This window comes from Notamacropus eugenii, chromosome 2 (assembly GCF_028372415.1).
Source record: "Notamacropus eugenii isolate mMacEug1 chromosome 2, mMacEug1.pri_v2, whole genome shotgun sequence".
In the NCBI taxonomy this organism is placed as follows: domain Eukaryota; kingdom Metazoa; phylum Chordata; class Mammalia; order Diprotodontia; family Macropodidae; genus Notamacropus; species Notamacropus eugenii.
In genome coordinates this window covers 20,724,127-20,744,813 of record NC_092873.1, presented here as the reverse complement: position 1 = coordinate 20,744,813, position 20,687 = coordinate 20,724,127, and the positions used below count along the sequence as shown (strand labels likewise).

The 20,687-nt window shown below is 45.6% G+C and overlaps 1 protein-coding gene across 1 annotated transcript in view; it reads right to left on the bottom strand.

Annotated features, from left to right (window-relative positions):
- LRP5 (LDL receptor related protein 5) overlaps window positions 1-20,687 on the bottom strand; it is a 144,903-nt gene that overhangs the window by 24,190 nt on the left and 100,026 nt on the right. The window contains exons 8-11 of the mRNA XM_072639367.1: window positions 5,755-5,971; window positions 3,732-4,021; window positions 2,381-2,607; window positions 817-1,001 (exon numbers count right to left, since the gene is read on the bottom strand). Coding sequence (XP_072495468.1) covers window positions 817-1,001; window positions 2,381-2,607; window positions 3,732-4,021; window positions 5,755-5,971 — 919 coding nt within the window. The remainder of the gene's footprint in view (window positions 1-816; window positions 1,002-2,380; window positions 2,608-3,731; window positions 4,022-5,754; window positions 5,972-20,687) is intronic.

The window sequence follows — 20,687 nt, the reverse complement described above, 5'->3', positions numbered from 1 at the left end:
TGTGAAGAGCTGGTCTGCTCTCCACCACACCAAAAGCTTGCATTGGGACTGGTCTTCATTCTCAGAGGTCTCCTGAGGTTTCATCATTCAACAATGGCATCCACACTGGAATCAAGTTTGGATCCAGCCCAGCTCCCAAGTAAGGGAGTCAAGAAATGCGGTGGAGGGTGACTTCTAAAGGCATTGACTTCCTTTCTGTATCGAGCCTTACGTTCCTTGTGCCACTTTAATAAGAGGCCTCTCCTCATCCTCACATTGCCCCCCAATTATTAGCACACTCTCCCTCTTGAAATTAAGACTGTAGGAACGTGCCCCTTAGAGCTGGCAGGGATGGGAAAGGTCATCTCATCCAACCCATAGAGAGCCCACAGCCAAGAAAGGGAAAGAGATTTTCCCAAGGTGAAAGAGGATTTGAACCCAGACCCCCTGATTGGAGTCAAGGGCTCTTCCTACTGTTCCACACTGCCCCAGAATTTTCTTTGCCTATATTTCCTTATCAGTATACATGTCTCCTTTCCTCAGTAGAATGTAAGCTGAGGACAAGGATGACTGCTTCCTTTATTAGTACCTCCCAGCATGTCACATGGTGTCTGGCATGTCCAATTAATGTTGGTTGAAAGTGCAATTCATCACAGTTGAATTCAATTCAAAGTTCAATTCAAGACAGAGGAAGGACCACTATTTATGTGTTTTACTTTTGGATCCAGGACCCTTTTGTCCAAGTTTATGCCCTCTGCCCTTCCACGCTGGCATGGACGCCAAGGACCACACCCTCTGCTATCAGGGAACTGGTGCTTAGTTTAACTACATTCACACCTAGCATGTTTGAGGACTCGATCATGTTGGTGTCCAGGTCAGTCCAGTAGAGCCTCTGGTCTGCGTAGTCAATGGTCAGATCGTTGGCCCGGCCCACTTTGTCCACCAGAGTGATGCTGTTGGATCCATCCATGTAGGCCCGGACGATCCTGGGCTTACCACCCCACTCTGTCCAGTAGAGGTACCTACGATGGGCCACAAGGGATGTCAGTGACTTCAAAAGGGTGTGAACAGTAACAGAGAGAGAGAGGGGGAAGGGGGAGGGGGAGAGAGACAGAAACAGAGACAGACAGAGACATACACAGAGACAGGGAGAGAGGGAGGGAGAGACAGACAGACAGACAGAGGCATACACAGAGACAGAGACATGGAGAAAGGGGGAGGAGAGAGAGAAAGAGAAAGAGAGAGAGAAAGAGAGAGAGAGAGAGAACACAATTCCATGGTTATAGGGGACCTTCAGCATTTTGAAAAGCTGCCTTTAATGCTATGAGTCAAAGAGACAGCTTTTTGAAGTCTGTCCTTAAATACACTTGAAGAAAACTCCCCAACCTCTCCCTGGATCTCATTCACTTTTCTTCCTTCCCTCTTTACTCTGTCCCTACTGGAAACGAGGAGACAATGGGGCTGTGACAGAGCCCCCCAGTGCCCAGAGCCCTCATCCCGGAGTCAGAAAGCCTCGAGTTCAGGGCCAGCAGAAGCTCAGCTTGGGGGCAGGGTGCCACCCTTATTAAGTTTATTATTTCCTAAAAAAGCTGTTCAGACAGAAGTTCCCAGCTTTGTATCCAATCTTCCTGCTCTGTTCTTTTATCAGAACATGTTTGGGTTTGGTGTCATTTACCAAGTTCTTGTTAAAAAGAAAAAGATTTTTTAAAAGATTTACGTCACTTTACAAGCACCAGTTCATATGATCCTCCACACAACTCTATGAGGAAATCATTGTAGGTGTAATCATCCCTATTTTACAATAGAAGAAACTGAGGCAGAGAGCAGTAAATCAGCTCACCCATGTCACACAGCTAGGAGGTGACAGGGGTGGGATTCCAACCCAGCTTCTCCAGACCCCAAACCTTTTCCATCACCAGCCACCACCAGGCGCTAAGGACCCACTGTGTGTCAGGCTCCATGCTAAGCAGATGCAGGTACCACATGAGGCAGCCCTGGCCTTATGTTCTATTGGGGGAAGCACCACACCCACAAGTCAGTCCTAGAGCCCTCCTCCCTAAGCCTCCCCTAGCTGGGGCAAAGGCTTCCAGGATTCCACAAACCTTTCAAACAGCACATCTACAAGAGGTCTCCAATCTCCAGCCTCCAAGCTTTGGTTCATTCCCTGCCTATGCCCCACCTTGCCAGTTAGTCCACATTCATCACTCCCCTCACACCTCCTCCACAAGGCCATCCCTGATTAACTTGTGTCTCAATGGATGGTTACTGCCCTCAACATATGAACAGCAAATGTCAGCTCATCTCTTACCCCAGATACCACAAGCATGACCAGATAATCCTCCAGGCTCTGCCCCATGATCTCAGGGTACCCACCCAGCTGGGCTGCTCCAGACATCCTTACCCTCTTGTAGGATCCAGGGCCAAGGACCTGGGGTTGTCAAGATCCTTCCACACCAGAACCTGTCTGTACTGCCCATCCAAACGAGCCACCTCGATGCGGTTGGTGCCGGTGTCTGCCCAGTAGAGGTTTCTGCCCATCCAGTCCACAGCCATGCCTTCGGGGTAATCCAGGCCAAACTCGATCACATGCTCCACAGAGCTCCCATTCATATAGGCCCGGCTGATGGTCTGCAAGGCCAGAGAGAGAAAACAGTGTCTTCCTGGACAAGTGCAGAGCAGAGACCCACTCTGAAACATTCATGGGGCATAGAAAAAGGTCACCCCAGGATCTGAGGTATCGCCTTGGAAATGTGCCTCTGTTTTTACCGGCAAAGTACAAGAGGAAAATGAGATTTTTTTGGTCCTCCGAGAGATATTCAAGCTAGAGTCACCTCCTCTGTGTCCTGGACCCCTTGGGCAGATCTGGGGGAGTCAGGGGAGCCTTCCCAGAATCATGTTGTGAAGTGTGCAAACCAAAATAACCAGGCCTGCAAAGGAAACTGATCTTAATGATTAAACTGTGGTTAGCAACTCAAACTAGGTTAATGGAGCCCAGATGAGAAGGTTCTGGCTCTTGGACTCAGAGCCAGGCCAGCAACCCCCTCATGTTACAGATGAGGAGACTAAAGCCCAGACACAGAAAGTGACTTGCTTAAGGCCACACAGTAATGAATGTCCAAGGCAGGACTCAAACCCGGGTCTTTATAACTTCCAGCCCATAATTCTATCCACTCTACCTCAACATCTCCAGCTTCTTGACTCATATGCATCCCTCAAATTTACCTTTTACAATCCCTGCAAAGGTCATGCTAAACCATGACATTTGGGGGAAAGGCAGGAGGAGGTGGGAGCAGATGGTGAATATTTAAAAGGAAAAAAATGGTTTTTCTGCCCCTGAAGCAATTCTAAGAAGTGATGATAGCAGGGTTTCTTGAGCTGGGGTCCATGACTTTTTCGTTTTATCTCAGTCTAATTGGCTGCCCTTGTCACCTCTATTTTATTTAAGGCATTTAAAAATATGATTCTGAGTGTCCCTGGGCTTCCCTAGACTGCTGCCCACGGGGTCCAGGACACAAAAATAGGTGAAGAAAGCCTGATTTTAATGCAGTTCATTGAAACAGGCCTCTTTAGACCCAAGTCCAGCTGAGTTTGCTGTTCACAAAAGTGACTCAGAAGGGTCGAACCCCTATTTGGGCCCCCAGTGCTATACCTCACAGCCTCTCCCAGTTCCCACAATCCCTCCCTCCCTCTGCCTGTGCTGAGCCCTTCCAGTAGGAGCCCACAGGCCACTGGTGATACAGAAACAGCATTACCTTCAGACTAACATCCGTCCAGTAGATGTGGTTGTTGGAGACATCAAAGTCCAAGGCAGAGGCCTCCTTGACGCCAGTCAGGGGGATCGCCACATCATTGTTATTGGTCTCCAGGGAGATCCTGTGGATGGCAGCTCGGCTCGTGAAGACCAGAAAGGCTTCAGGGATGATGCAGGTTTGCAGGTCATTCAGCAACTCCAGTCCAATGGGGCAGCCGCACTTGGTGGCATGGGGAGTGAAGAAACAAAGGTGGCTGCAGCCCCCGTTCTTCTCCGCACATGGATTGGTGCCTGAAAGCAAGCGTTTGGCCTCTAAGTTACAGGAGCCAATGAAGAAACATTGCCGTAGGCTCAAGGACATATAGGGGTCACTGAGGGTAGCATGGCTGGATGGGGAAAAGGATTTCTGCCTGAGGCTGGATACTAGGGCTCCAACTCTGGTCCCATTCAATGTTCCAAGGGCCCTCCCAGCTCAGGTGTTCTATGTCCTAGGCTCTAAGATCCCTCTCAGCTCAGGTGTTCTATGTTCCAAGGTCCCTCCCAGCTCAGGTGTTCTAAATTCTATGTTCTAAGGTTCCCTCCTAGCTCAGGTGTTCTAAATTCTATGCTCTAATGTCCCTCAAAGTTTTATGCTCTCAAGTTCCTCCTAGTTCAGATATATGTTCTATGTTTCAAGGCCCCTCCCTACTCAGAGTTCTATGTTCTAGGCTGTAAGGTCTCTCCCAACTCTAGGTTCAAGTCTCCTCCCAGCTCAGATGTTCTAGGTTCCCAGGCGCCTCCCAGCTCTGAAAGTCTGTAATTCTGTCTCCGCCCAGTTACTTTCTCAGGCTCCCAAACACAAGCTCTGGGGGTCTGGATTATGTTCTCTGTTGTTAACCAAACACTCAATTATTTTGCTAAGACAGATGGTGATAAAACAAATAAACCCAGGGACTGAGTGGGAGACTGTTGGCTTCCTTCAGGCCAGTCAGCCATCTCTCCCATGTTTCAAATCAAGTTGTATAACTCCAGCACCCCAGCTTTTCCATCATTTATGATGGCCAGCCTCTGTAGGGGGCTCAGGGAAGACAAAGCACTGCCAGAGTCCACAATCCTCTACTACGAGCATGGACGAGTCTTGTCTCTATCCTTGATAAAGTGAATGAATGAATGGATGGATGGATGGATGGATGAATGGCAGGGGTGGATGTGTCGTTTCAAAAGACAAGGTATCATTTTAAAGGTCATTTTAAATTCATTCATTTTACTCAAGAACAGCCTGGTGGGGTGGGTGGAGAGCTGGCTTTGAAGTCGGGAAGCCCTGGGTTCCAATCCTGCCTCTGACTCATCCTGGCTGTGTGACTGCGGTCAAGTCACTGAGCCCTCAGTGTCCCAGGCGCCTCCTGCATCTAGTGGAGGGAACAGCCTCACCCCTGAGTCCCCGTGCCAATACAATCCCAGGTACAGCCCCTACACACACTCTTTTACTTGGATTTGAGTTCCTTGACAGTGAGCTGAGTGTTTTTGCCCTTCTTTAGATCTCTAGTTGGTAGCACAGTGCCCGACACACAGTAAGTGCTTACTAAAAGTTTGTTGATGCCCTCGGGACAGGAATCTCCTGGGATAAGGAGTTGGGATCCCTTCAGGAAAAGTGCAGAATGCTTGTCTCCTGGATTATTTTTCTGTCTAAACCTGAATTTTCACACGTTGTATTTGCATATGAAACCGGAGGGCTAAAATGTGCATAAAGATAACTCCATTTTCCCATGGTGCTCCAAGATAAATAAGAGAGAGCTCCCCATTAACCATGAATAAATCCAGAAATTGAGGGGGAGATGTCTCCTGAGGAAGGACCTACTGTCTCCCTTCCTCATTCCCTCTGCCCAAGGGGTCAGAGGGAAATCTGGGGCCCCTGAAAGGAGAAGAGACCCCCACCCTCAAGTGGGGTCACCCAGCCAGGCTTCCCGCCAAGAGCATACCCACTGATGTAGCCTAAGTGACAGAACCCAGCCGCCACCCTCCTGCCCTCCGGCTCTTCTCCTCACCGATGACCTTGGCCACGTTCACAGCTTTCAGACCCATGAGGTCGGGCAACTGGTCAATGATGATGTCTCGGTTTGCCTTGACCTTGTGGACTCTTTCGATGCTGCGCCTTTGCCAGTCTGTCCAATAGATGTAGTCCCCCAATAAGGTGAAGCCAAATATATGGGGGAGCTTGTCTTCCAGGAGGGTTCTTCTCTTTGTGCCATCAACATTGATCACCTAGAGAAGATGGCCACCAAGAAAAAGTCACTTTAAGATGGCGGGAGTGACAGGAGTCTCTTTGTGGGGATGCCAGTGACACCCAACTAGCTTCATTCGATAAGCGCGTAGGAAATGGCCACTATGTCCTTGGCCTGGCTGACAAAGGGGCACAAGGACAAAGACAAAACGGTCCCTGCCCTCAAGGAACTTATTTTCTAACGGTGGATGGAATCCATGCACACAGATAAGTACAATGTAGGTGCAAAAGAATACTGTTGTCGAGGACAGCTTGTTAACAGCTGGGGGAGAAGAACCAGCAAAGGCTTCATGGGGGAGGTAGCAGCTAAGCAGTGGTTTGAAGGGAATTGGGCATTCTAGGACATGGAGTTAAGGAAGGCATCCATTCTGGGCATGATATAGGCCACCTGAACAAAGGGATGGAATTGCTGGCAGGCCTTTCGGATGGAAATGGAGGGGGTATGAAGAAAATCGTTTGAAACAAGACCACAGCAAGAAATGGAAGCCATATTATGGAAAGTCTTAAATGCTAGGCTAGAGATTTCATATTTTATTCTAGAAGCAAAAGGAAGGAAGCCAGCCTAGGCCTTTGAGAACATGTTGAGATTCAGGCTTTAGGACAAGAAAGTTGGCAGCCTCAGGAATCTCTGGCATACTTGAAAGAAGAGATGCTCCACTGTCCTCTGCCATCTTGCTTGACCCACCTCGATTCACCTATTTGTTTATCCAATTATCTACTTAGAACACGTGGGAGGCAGCATCGTAGTGAATGGGGCGCCAGCTCTGGAGATGGATTCAAATGCTGTCTCTATCCCTTACTACTGATAGGACCCTGGTCAAGTCACTTACCGAGTGTACTCAGTTTCCCCATCTGTATAATAAGAGGGTTGTGAAATGTGTCCATTTCTGTTTGAGGTTGGGGGGTGGAGCTGACCACAAAGGAACCTTCCCCGGATGCCCACTACTCTCTGGCCATCAGCCAAGATGCCACTAGCAGACACACACTGGGTCTCTGGGGACTTCACGGCTAAATCTTTTTGGTAAAGAGTCAAGTAGAGATAAAAACCATCCACAGAGGACAAAAATACAATCAAACATCAAAACCCAGTTTAATGAACTGGTTGATGCAGAGAGATAAGGTGTGAGTTTGTTTGGAGATGAGCGCCAGTGTTCTCAGCGAGGACACTTGAGCTCCCTGGCTCTTTGAACAAATGAGATGAAAGGCATGAAGCGCCGCCAATCTCAAACAGCTGGATCATATTTCAGGCTCATTTGAAAAGAAACAAATAATCCATGGGGAGTATGAGACTTTGGACATGAAAATAACAAAAATAAGGAGGCGTCTCTGTCCTCGGCAACCGTCCTCTGGGGAAACTGCACTACGTGGAGGAGGGCAGCGATCAGCTGGCCTGGACCTTCAAGGGGAGCCCTAGGCTAAATGGTCATGAAAGTCACATTCTTGTGAGCAGGGGGTGGCAGAATGAGCGCAGGAGGTGGGCTTCAAGGCTTGGGTCTGATGCTTCCTAGCTACGTAACCATGGGCAAATCACATAATTATCAAGGAGCCTCAGTTTCCTCATCCGTAAAAGGAGAATAATAACCCTTTCATGTCTATCTCCCAGGCCTGTTGGGGGAAGTAAATGCAATAAGGCCTCTAGAATACTTTGGAAACCCTAAAACCTTATGATATGAAGGTCAGCTAGAATTATCATTATTGTGAAAGTGTAAGATAATTGCCCCAGTAGCTAAATCATCAAAAGATAGGAACAGGTAATTTTCAAAAGAAGACATGCAACCTTAACAACTATATGAAAGTTGGCTCCAAATCATTAATAACAAGGGAATTGCAATTGACAATAAATGGGTTTTCACATCACATCGATCAGAGTGGCAAAGATCAGAAAAAAACATGGCAAATGGTGAAGGAGCTATGGAAAGGTGGCACAGCTGGGGATTGGTCCAATTATACTAAAAAAACCAACTTGGAACTGAATGAGAAAAGTCACTAAAATGTGACTTTCATCCAACCATATAACTACTGGGCATATGCCCTTAAAGGAAGTTGAAGTATGGGATCACTATACATACCAAAATATGGATAACAGAACTTTTTGTAGTTTTGAGGAACTGGGAGCAAGATGGTACCTACTGATTACAGAAAGGCTGAACAAATTGTGGTATATGAAAATAATGGAATATTATTTCACCACCAGAAATTATGCACATGAAGGTTTCAGAGAAACTTGGTTAGGACTTTTTGAGCTGACACAGAGTGAAGGAAGGAGGGATAAGAGAGTAACTTACAAAGCGGCCAAAATAACATCCAAGAAACCAAGATGATTGACAGCAGAACTGAAATCAATGCAGGGCCCCCTGGGTCTTTGGGAAACTGAGGGTGATGCATAGCTCTCTCCTCTCAGTAGAGTGGATGCACATAAGGGCAGGATGTTACCCACATTGTTAGACGGAGCCAACATAGTGGTTTATTCTGCTTAACTATACCTTATTACAAGGGAGGGTTCCATGGCAGGAGAGGGGAAAGGATCATCAGGAAACAAGAATAATGTGAAAAAAAAGCATCAGTAAAATATGTATACACACACACACACACACACGCACACACACAGACACACACACAGACACACACATACACACACATGCACATGCACACACACAGACACACACACATGCACACACACACACATACACACACGCACACACACATACACACACAGACACACACACATATACACACATGCACATGCACACACACAGACACACACATACACACAGACACACACACACAGACACGCACACAGACACACACATGCACATGCACACACACAGACACACACATGCACACACACATACACACACAGACACACACATGCACATGCACACACACAGACACACACATGCACACACACGCACACACACAGACACACACAGACACACACACATACACACACATGCACATGCACACACACAGACACACACACATGCACACACACACACATACACACACACGCACACACACATAAACACACAGACACACACACATATACACACATGCACATGCACACACACAGACACACACACAGACACACAGACACACACACACAGACACACACAGACACACACACATACACACACATGCACATGCACACACACAGACACACACATGCACACACACATACACACACAGACACACACATGCACATGCACACACACAGACACACACATGCACACACACGCACACACACAGACACACACAGACACACACACATATACACACATGCACATGCACACACACAGACACACACACAGACACACAGACACACACACACAGACACACACAGACACACACACATACACACACATGCACATGCACACACACAGACACACACATGCACACACACATACACACACAGACACACACATGCACATGCACACACACAGACACACACATGCACACACACGCACACACACAGACACACACAGACACACACACATACACACACATGCACATGCACACACACACATACACACAGACACACACATACAGACACACACATACACACACATGCACATGCACACACACAGACACACACACATACGCACACACACATACACACACAGACACACACACATACACATGCACACACACAGACACACACACATGCACACACACAGACACACAGACACACACACAGACACACACAGACACACACACATACACACACATGCACATGCACACACACATACACACACACAGACACACACACAGACACACACATAAACACACAGACACACACACACACATACACACACACAGACACACACACACAGAGTATAGCAAAATAAAGACATGGGCTTAGGATCAGAAAGATTTAGGTTCAGGTAATACTTGTGGCATATGTGGCTATGTGCCCCCTAGGTACTGAACCTCTCAGTAACCCAGGCAATTCTCAAAGAAGTATATCATGCTAATTAATGCTGGGAGAAGGGGTCTTTCATATCACCAAAATCAAAAGTTTGATCCCATCACAATACAAAATTCTAGACAGATTTGTGTTCATCCTTGGTTCCCGAAGAAGACCATGCCATCAGGGAAATGATGACATGACTTGCACTTGACTTTGTTTTGAGTGAGGGAGGGCTGTATGGATAGATTTACATCTAAATAGAAAAAGAGAAGTTATTGGCCACTGGGGAAATCAGGAAAAGCTTCATGGAGGAGGTGGTGTCATAGGAGCATAGACTTGAAACTAGAAGGAACGTTAGCCCTCAAGTTCTCCTCACTACTATACACATACATTTTGCAGATGAGGAAACTGAGGCCCACAGAGGTGACATGACTTGTCTGGGGTTGCATATCTCTTTTTTAAAAATTATATTTTTGGGGGGCGGAGCCAAGATGGCGGAGTAGAAACACACATATACGCTAGCTCCGAACCCACAACCCATAAAATATCTGTAAAAAAGAACTGACAATAAATTCTGGAGCAGCAGAAGCCACAGAACAGTGGAGCAGACAAGATTTCTGTTCCAGAGAGCCTGAAAACCTCTCGCAAAAGGTTCTTCATGCCGTGGACCAGAGCAGAGCCCAACCCTGCCTCAGCACAAGGAGCGGATCCGAGCAGGCTTCAGGGACAGAATCTCCAGCTGCCACACGGGTCCCCAACCCACAGGTGACAAGGGTCAATGAGAGAGTCTCTTTGGCGGGTCGAGAGGGGAGTGGGGTGCCCCCATAACTCAGGCCCCCTTGTGAGGCAGCAGCGGAGGCGGGAGCAGACCAGGGCTCCCCAAGCAGGCAGGAGCCCAGATCCATTGTTGAAGGTCTCTGCATAAACCCCCTGAGGGAACTGAGCCTGTGAGGAGGCCCTGCCCCCTCCTGAGCAGCTGAACTTAATCTCACACTGAATAGCAGCCCCGCCCCCACCCAAAGCCCTGAGGCTGGGAAGCAGCATTTGAATCTCAGACCCCAAGTGCTGGCTGGGCGGATCTGGAGGCGAGGTGGGGGTGGAGAGGACACTCAGAAGTCAAGTCACTGGCTGGGAAAATGCCCAGAAAAGGGAAAAAAACCAAGACTACAGAAGGTTACTTTCTTGGTGAACAGGTATTTTCTCCCTCCCTTTCTGATGAGGAAGAACAATGTTACCATCAGGCAAAGACACAGAAGTCAAGGCTTCTGTATCCCAGCCCACTCAATGAGCTCAGGCCATGGAAGAGCTCAAAAAGAGCTCAAAAAATTTTGAAAATCAAGTTAGAGAGGTGGAGGAAAAACTGGGAAGAGCAATGAGAGATATGCAAGCAAAGCATGAACAGCAGGTCAGCACCCTGCTAAAGGAGACCCAAAAAAATGCTGAAGAAAATAACACCCTGAAAAATAGGCTAACTCAATTGGCAAAAGAGGTTCAAAAAGCCAATGAGGAGAAGAATGCCTTAAAAAGCAGAATTAGCCAAATGGAAAAGGAGGTTCAAAAGCTCACTGAAGAAAATAGTTCTTTAAAAATGAGAATGGAACAGATGGAGGCTAATGACTTTATGAGAAACCAAGAAATCACAAAACAAAACCAAAAGAATGAAAAATGGAAGATAATGTGAAATATCTCATTGGAAAAACAATTGACCTGGAAAATAGATCCAGGAGAGACAACTTAAAAATTATGGGACTACCTGAAAGCCTTGATCAAAAAAAGAGCCTACACATCATCTTTCATGAAATTATCAAGGAAAACTGCCCTGAGATTCTAGAACCAGAGGGCAAAATCAATATTGAAAGAATCCACCGATCACCACCTGAAAAAGATCCAAAAAGAGAAACTCCTGGGAACATTGTAGACAAATTCCAGAGTTCCCTGGTCAAGGAGAAAATATTACAAGCAGCTAGAAAGAAACAATTCAAGTATTGTGGAAATACAATCAGGATAACACAAGATCTAGCAGCTTCTACATTAAGGGATTGAAGGGCATGGAATAGGATATTCCAGAAGTCAAAGGAACTAGGACTAAAACCAAGAATCACCTACCCAGCAAAACTGAGTATAATACTTCAGGAGAAAAATTGGTCTTTCAATGAAATAGAGGACTTTCAAGCATTCTTGATGAAAAGACCAGAGCTGAAAAGAAAATCTGACTTTCAAACACAAGAATGAAGAGAAGCATGAAAAGGTGAACAGCAAAGAGAAGTCATAAGGGACTTACTAAAGTTGAACTGTTTACATTCCTACATGGAAAGACAATATTTGTAACTCTTGAAACTTTTCAGTATCTGGGTACTGGGTGGGATTACACACACACACAGCACAGAGTGAATTGAATAGGATGGCATCATATCTTAAAAAAAATGAAATTAAGCGGTGAGAGAGAAATATATTGGGAGGAGAAAGGGAGAGATGGAATGGGGCAAATTATCTCTCATAAAAGAGGCAAGCAAAAGACTTATTAGTGGAGGGAAAAAGAGGGGAGGTGAGAGAAAAACATGGTTTACTCTCATCACATTCGACTAAAGAAAGGAATAAAATGCACACTCATTTTGGTATGAAAACCTATCTTACAATACAGGAAAGTGGGGGATAAGGGGATAAACAGGGTGGGAGGGACGATGGAAGGGAGGGCATGGGGAGGAGGGAGCAATTTGAGGTTGACACTCATGGGGAGGGACAGGATCAAAAGAGAGAATAGAAGTAATTGGGGACACGATAGGATGGAGGGAAATATAGTTAGTCTTATACAACACGACTATTATGGAAGTCATTTGCAAAACTACACAGATTTGGCCTATATTGAATTGCTTGCCTTCCAAAGGGAGGGGGTGGGGAGGGAGGGAGGAAAAGAAGTTGGAACTCAAAGTTTTAGGAACAACTGTCGAGTACTGTTCTTGCCACTAGGAAATAAGAAATACAGGTAAAGGGGTTTAGAAAGTTTTTGTGGCCCTACAGGACAGAGGAGAAGATGGAGACAAGGGCAGAGAGGGATGATAGAGGAGAGAGGAGATTGGTAATGGGGGCAATTGGAATGCTCGGTGTTTTGGGGTGGGGGTGGGGGATAAGGGGGGAGAAAATTTGGAACCCAAAATTCTGTGAAAATGAATGTTAAAAAAGTTAAATAAATAAATAAATTGGAAAAAAATTATATTTTTGTTTCATATAAATAGTTCCCATTTACATTTAAAAATTTTTAACATTAATTTTTTAAAAATTGATTTTTAAATTTTTTCCCTCCCTACTTACCCTCCTTCACCCCTTCAGAAGGCAAACAATATGATATCAATTATCCATGTGAAGTCATGCAAAACATATTTCCATATTAGACATGTTGCAAAAACACACACAAAAGCAAGAAGAATGAGGAAAGTGACCAAATTCTGCTTCCATCTGCACCCAGTGCTCAGGAGTTCTCCCTCTGGAGGTGCAGAGTATTCTCCAAGGGTCAGCATCACCCATCTCTTAAGTGTCTAGGCAGGATTTAAAACCCAATCCTCCTGACTCCAAATCAATTACCCTGTTCCTGATGCCATGATTGGGTCTTTACAGATGAGCAGAATTTCGCTAGGTCATTTCAGGCGTGTGTGTTCGTCCTTCATTGCCAAAGAAGACCATGCCATCAGAGAAATGATGACAAGACTTGCACTTGACTTTGTTTTGAGTGAGGGAGGGCTGTGCAGGTCACCACCTTCACTTCTCCTCCAGAGCCATCTGAATCCAGTGACCAGATATTCATCAGAATGACTGGAGAGGACCCAGGATGAGGCAATTGGGGTTAAGTGACTTGCCCAAGGTCACACAGCTAGTGAGTGTCAAGTGTCTGAGGTGAGATTTGAACTCAGGTCCTCCTGATTCCTGCACTGTTGCTCTATCCACTGCACCACCTAGCTACCCTGGGTCATTTCAGGTATATGGCAGCTAAAGGACTCCAGTCTTCTGTTTGGTTGCATTTCCAAACCCTTCAGCTTCCAAAAAGACCACAATGGGACCTTTCTCCCTGGTTCTGTCTAGGGCTATCTAAGTTGTGCTTAATGAAGCCCAGTCAGGTTCACAGGAGCCAAACTGTAGGAGCATGCAGCAGGGGCTTCGCTGTCTGTAAGCTATGCTAATGAGCCGTGGAGGCTGACAGCTATGGGAGCCCTCCCAGGTGTCAATTCTGTCCCTGCACATCAGCATGAGGCAAAAGAAAATGGGAACCATCAAGCCATTCAATCAGAAAGGCTACCATAGGGCTTGAGGCTAGGAGGGACTTAAAAGATCATTTCATTCAAGCCCCTCATTTAACAGAGGAAGAAACTGGCTCCCAGAGAAGGGAAAAGATTTTCCCAAGGAAGTTCACAGCAGAGCTGAGATTTGAACCTTCCAGAGCTAGAAAGCTGCAACAGCAAACCAGACCAAAGATGCCCCCAAGGATCCACTGTCTTTGGGACTAAAGACATTCTCCTCCTTCTAAATGCCAACCATGGAGGAGTCCAAATTGTTATAAGGAGAATACATAACAAAACTCCCCAGATGACACCAGGGCCCTTCTACCTCCTGCCTCAATCTGAAAACAACCCTTCCTGATCTCTGGCCACAGCAATTACTGGAACTGATTAGCAACATGTTGGCTGGAAAGCTTGGAAAGAATCAGGAATGCAAAGGACGGCTCTGGGCTGGTCCATTTCATGAGAAAACAAATGAGCCTCCAACAGCCGTTCTGTGAAACATCTCAGTGCACCTTGACAACATCCAACACATCTGGCAAAAATAAAAATTTTTGAAACAAGACTTCCCCATAGCTTACTTGTGATCTGGGGGACATCTGACTGGAATATATGTGACTTCAATCACTCAGGTCTGGCCTGAACATTTTCTTGGGGGTTCTGAGTTTTCTGGCTACCCAAGTCAGCAGATCCACCCCTGGCCTGACCTTTTAAGGAGCCCTTTGCCAAAGGAGCCTTGTTTCTTGAACCATATATCCTAAGAAAGCTCAAAATGGATAAGCAGCCTCAACTTAAGAAGTCATTAAAATCATTTAAACAAAAAGGACCCTGGGAGAATACAGGAAAGTACCTTTTAGATCTGAGGTTGGGAGAAACTTCACAATCAAAAAAAAAAAAAGGAGAGGAGAAAAGAGCAATTTTTTAAAATATAAAATTTAAAAGCTCCTGCATAAACAAAATCAATGCAACTGCAATAAAAAGAAAAGCTGTTGATTAAGAAGAACTACACTACATATCTTTGATAAAGGTCTGCTAGGCAAGACATTTAGGGAACTGAAATAAATATAGCAGGGGTGGGGATCCCACAGCCTCGAGGCCACATGTGGTTTTCTAGATCCCTGGTTGCAGCCTTTTGAATGTGCCCAAGTTTTACAGAACAAATCCTTTTATTCATGAGATTTATTCAAAGGGTCACACTCAAGGACCTAGAGGGTCACATGTGGCCTCAAGGCTGCAGGTTCCCCATCTCTGCAAAAGGACAAATGAAGCTTATCCACTTATTCAGGGTAACATTTTCAATTTTTTTAATCGTCTAAAAGGTTAGAAGTTTGAAATAGAAATATTAGAGGTTGGTAAATCTGCGGTCTTTATTTTCCAGGTGACCTAAATGTAAGAACAATTAACATTAAACATATAACCAACAAGACTTCAATGACCTAGTCGATAGCCCTGAAAAAAGTCTGAATCTTAAGAATTCCCTCTTTTTACCGTTAGCTGAAACTTGCCTCAGTTTCTCCTTTATGTCATATGTTAGCATATTCTTTTGCTCAGTCTTGACCCGCTCTGTCATTCTTTTTTTTCTGCCACATGGGGGAGTCTCTTTTTCTCTTTGGACTTCAGTCTCCTCCTCTATAAAATGGTAGAGCCTGATGAGATGATCTCTATGGCTCTCTGTGACTCCTCTCTCTTCTCTCCATCCTTCACTGTCTAGCCCCTATTCCCACCCCCTCCACACACCAACTGTCCTCACTGCAGGTAGGCTAAAAGCTTCACTCACAGGGTACAGTGCTCTCTATACAGTAGGTGCTCCATAAGTGTTTGCTGAATTTGTTGCTTTTGAATTCTGTATCACAGCATAAGTATAAATGGATCAGCTCAGCTCGAGCTGTGATCTTTGCTCAAGGTTGTCCCTGTGCTCACAGATGCCACACCCCTTCTCTGCCAGGTGCACTTATGTCCACATCTTTCCCCTCCATCATTACCCTCCTTTTACTTCGTATGTGTCCTAAGTGTGTCTATTTATATGTTGCCTTTCCCATTCAACTGTGAGCTCTTTCAGGGTAGGGACCGTGTTTTTTGCCTCTCTCTGTATCCCCCAATCTTAGCACAGCCTCTGGCACATGGTCAGGGCTTCATAAATCCTTAAAGACTGAACTAAGCACCTTTTCCTCCAGAAAGTCTTTGTTGGTCACTCCTTTCCAGCTGGCAGCCACCTTTCCCTCCTCTGTCTCTACCCAATATTTTGTTTGCATTCCTTGCACATTTATCAAATACCTGTGGTTATGTGTGGCTCTATACTCATTTTCCTTCTAGAATATTAGCCCCATGCGGGCACATTTATGCTCAGTCTGGTGCTTGTAGAAGGGATTCATATTTTAAATATGGGTTTGACTAAACGATCCTTGCTGTGGGAAGGCTCCAGATTCTCTTTTCCCTGGGGCCAAAGATGGGATTCTACTAAGTGAACTGAGTTTAAAGGGGTGGGAAGCACTCCCTTTCTCAGTTAAGAGAAGTCAATATCTGAGTGTCTACTCAGATTCTGACACAGGGAAAGAAAAGCCACTCACTCAGCACCTGTTAGGTCTAGTACAATGAAAGCTGAGACAAAGACCCATGTCGTGAACTCCAATATTCTTCTGGTGATGTCAGAGGGCTGGCAGTCATGGAACACAACAGTTGCTGAAGGACTGAATTGGATGATCACCCAAGGGACGATGGAGAAGGCACAGGGTGGGCACAAGCAGCCACCATACAAGACAACAAGGAATCAGAAAAGAGAACACTAGAGGAAAGGAACCTAAAAGATGGGATGATCACATGGCAAAAGTGAGGGGTAATCACTAGATATCCCGTGGACTTCATGGGTATCTTCGAAATATTAAAAGAAATCAAGGATGGCCCCTAGCACACTGGGCAAGCTCCCAGTGGAAAGCCAGTCAGGAGAAAAGGAGGACAGCTGCCCAGGAGGGTTAGAAACATCATCATTAAAGGGAAATACACATCAATGAGGCCATGAGTCCTTAAGCATTGTGGAATACAGTGGACATGGGGCAAGTGGGCTCCATGTTACAATAATTAAGGTCCTAGAAAATGACCCCAAAATGATGTTGCTTTATGGTAATTCAACTTTTTCTACTGATTTGTATTTAATAATTGAACTGTGGTCCTTTCAGAAGAAAGGAGCCTGAATTTTCAAATACAGTCATACAAAAACACCTTTAAAAGTTATGGTTTTCTCCCTTGTGGGGGAGAGGTGGAGAATCATCTCAACAGCTTAGAAACACTGAACACTTAATTAACTAAAACAAATCAATGAGACTGCTGCCAGGTCTATGTTCTAAAGAAATCAAAGAATTAGAAACTGAGGCAGTATCCATCCAGTGGGTAATGGCTGAACAAGTTATAATGTATGAATATGGTGGAATAATACTGTGCTGTAAGAGAGCGTGAAATGGATGGTTTCTGAGAAGAGTTGTATGAACTGATGCAGAGAGGAGAGAGAAGATCCAGGAAAACAATTTATGACAACATTGTAAAAATAAACAATTTTGTAAGACTTAAAGAACTCTTATTAATGTAGTCATGAATTGTAATGCCAAAGGACTGATGATAGAAGATGCAGAAAAAGACACACATTTTTGGACATGACCAATGTGGGATTTCATTTAACTAGGCATATTTGTTACAAGGGCTTTTTTTCCTTTTTTTCTCAGAGGGGAGGGAAGGAAGTGAGAGGGAGAAACAAATGCCTAATAACTGAAAAAAAGACTAAAACGAACATAAAAATGCAACGTGGATGAAGTGTCCCAGATCCTAAGAAATCCCTCGTAGAAAATTCTGTGCCTAGACGTGTTCATCTTTCTATAGTTACCCAGATCCTATTTTCTCTCCACATGGAAAGTTTAGTTTCTGCAGACCCGTTAGGTTTGGGGTTTTGCCTTCCTCTGCTTGTAGGTGTCAGATCATGGGAACACCAATATATTTTTATCCACCATAATCCTTTAATTCATCTCAGGTCACTTATGCGTACTCACCACCACCACCGAGGTTCCCCACTTGTGTTATATTAACTGAAAGGGGATCCCTGTGATGACAGGTTGTCTATCAATGGAGATCAGCTGCCAGAGGTTGGACCCAACCCACAAATGTTCTGGCCAACATTCCTGGCAGGAGGATAGGCAAGCAGGGGGGCAGAAGAGACCCACAGTGACTTCCAATGGAGAAAGTGCAAGGGTTTTCTTTCCCCTCCTTCATTCCAACATTTATTGCTATAAGAATTGGGGTCCTTTCCTAGTTAGCAGGCATGGGTCTCATCCAGTTAGACCAGTGCTCAAAGGACATGGATGAAAAGGAAGACTCCAGCCAAAACCTCAAAGGATGAATATATAGAATGGTCCTTGTCCATTCCACAGAATCTACCCATTTTCTCTTCTGAACCCACATGATTTCCTATGAAACTGTCCATCAATGGCAGGGGAAGGGGGGAAGGAGGCAATGAGCATTTCTATAGTACTGACTATGTGCCAAACGCTCTGCTAAGTGCTTTCTGTAAATGCATTTTCTCATTTGATCCTCACAATAATCTGGTCAGGTAGGTGCTATTATTATCCTCATTCTAAACATAAGTTAAGTAAGTGACCTGGATTTGAAGCTGGATTTGAACTCAGGTCTTCTTGAATTCAGAAGCAGCCCTCCTCTATCCATGAGCTACTCAGTAAGTCATGCATCATTCCCTCCAAGGTGCCCTCTCTGAGCCCCACCCAAAATGACTTTGTATCAATTTCTCCAAAGAAACATTGTTCCTCCACCAGCTAAATGGAAGCTTCTGGAGATATGAACTAGTATTTTTACTTTGTATCTCTAGGCCTAGCGCAGAACTATGAAGCATCTAACATAGGTCAGATAGAGCAACTAGGTGGTGTCATGGACAGAGCACTGGGCTTGACATCAGGATGGCTCATCTTCCTGAGTTCAAATCTAGCCTTGGACACTTACTAGCTGTGGGAACCTGGGCAAGTCACTGAACCCTGTTTGCCTCAGTTTCCTCATCTGTAAAATGAGCTGGAGAAGAAAATGGCAAGCTACTCCAGTATCGCTGCCAAGAAAACCTCAAATGGAGTTCCAAAGAGTGGGGGCGAATGAACAGTCACATTTGGCCAGAAAAGCTAAAAGTTCCCATTCCTCTGGGAACCTACGTTCTAATGTAGGAGACAGGCTGGACATCAGCAGGCAGCTAGGAGCTGTACACAGCACAAGTGGTACGTAGTGTTTAATCAGTGTTTAGTGACTCAGTGCAACAATAAGTGACTGCTTCATGGTTTTAGTGAAAGGCAGAACTCAGCATTTTTCATACCTCTCCTTCGTATTTTGAAATCCTCAGAGAGAGCTCACCAAGAGGCAGTTAAAGGCTCTGTCTCACAGGGCTAAACGTTGTATCCCAAGAGAATCTATTCAAAGCTGATAGAGACCTGGAAGCTCATCTTCTCCAATCCCCTGATTTCACATATGAGGAAACTGAGGCAAAGGGAGGGAAAATGACCCAAGCAGAAATATGAGTTATTATATTACTATCGCTTCAGCCAGCCCACATGGAGAAGCATTAGGAAGCACCTCCCATGTTAGCCCACTCTCTCTAACTGTCCTGACCTCCCTGATCCACTCAGCCACCCACCAAGGGCAGGTGGCCACATACCTGCACTCAGATGAGTCAACCTTCCACTTCTTACTCTGGCTCACCATCATGAAACACACAGAATAGCATTTCCTGTGTGCCAAGCACTGTGCTAAGTACCTCACAGTTACTATCTTCACACTAACTCTGGGAGGTAGGGGCTATTATGATTCCCATTTTACAGAGGAAGAAACTGAGGAAGGCAGAGGCCAGATGGGAACTCAGGTCCTCTTGACCCAAGGGCTGGTGCCATGTCTTCTCTACTACCATCCAGCTGTTGGAATAACTGGATCAAAGATTTTGAGAGTTGAAGGAACCTCAACAGCCACCCCCCAGTTAATACCTAGAAAGAATTCACATGACAGCACATCTGACCAGTGGACATTCAAGGATCTCCAAGTTGGGGGATGCCCACCACCTCTCAAGGAAGATCAGGCCTATGTTTTAAGATAATCCTTTTGGGAACTGAATGGAGAATGAACTGGGGTGGGGAGAGGTTTGAGGCAGACAGACCCCCTTCCCAGTAGCTATTGCAACAGTCCAGGGGTGAAGGGACAAAGATTTGCATCAGTGGGAGGGCTATGTCTGAGGAGAGAAGGGGGTGTACTGGAGAGATGCCATAGAAATGAAGCTGACAGCCTGGAACAGATTGGTGATGGGGAGGAATCCAGGATGGCTCCCAGGCTGCCAGTGAACCCGGGGAAAGATAACTGTGGACATGAGGAGTTTGAGATGTTGTATTCCAGTGTCCATCTAATGTTGAGATGTCCATCCCTGTGGACATGAGGAGTTTGAGATGTCTGCTGGCTACCCAGCCTGAGATGCCTGAGAAGCAGGCGCAGACACTAGGC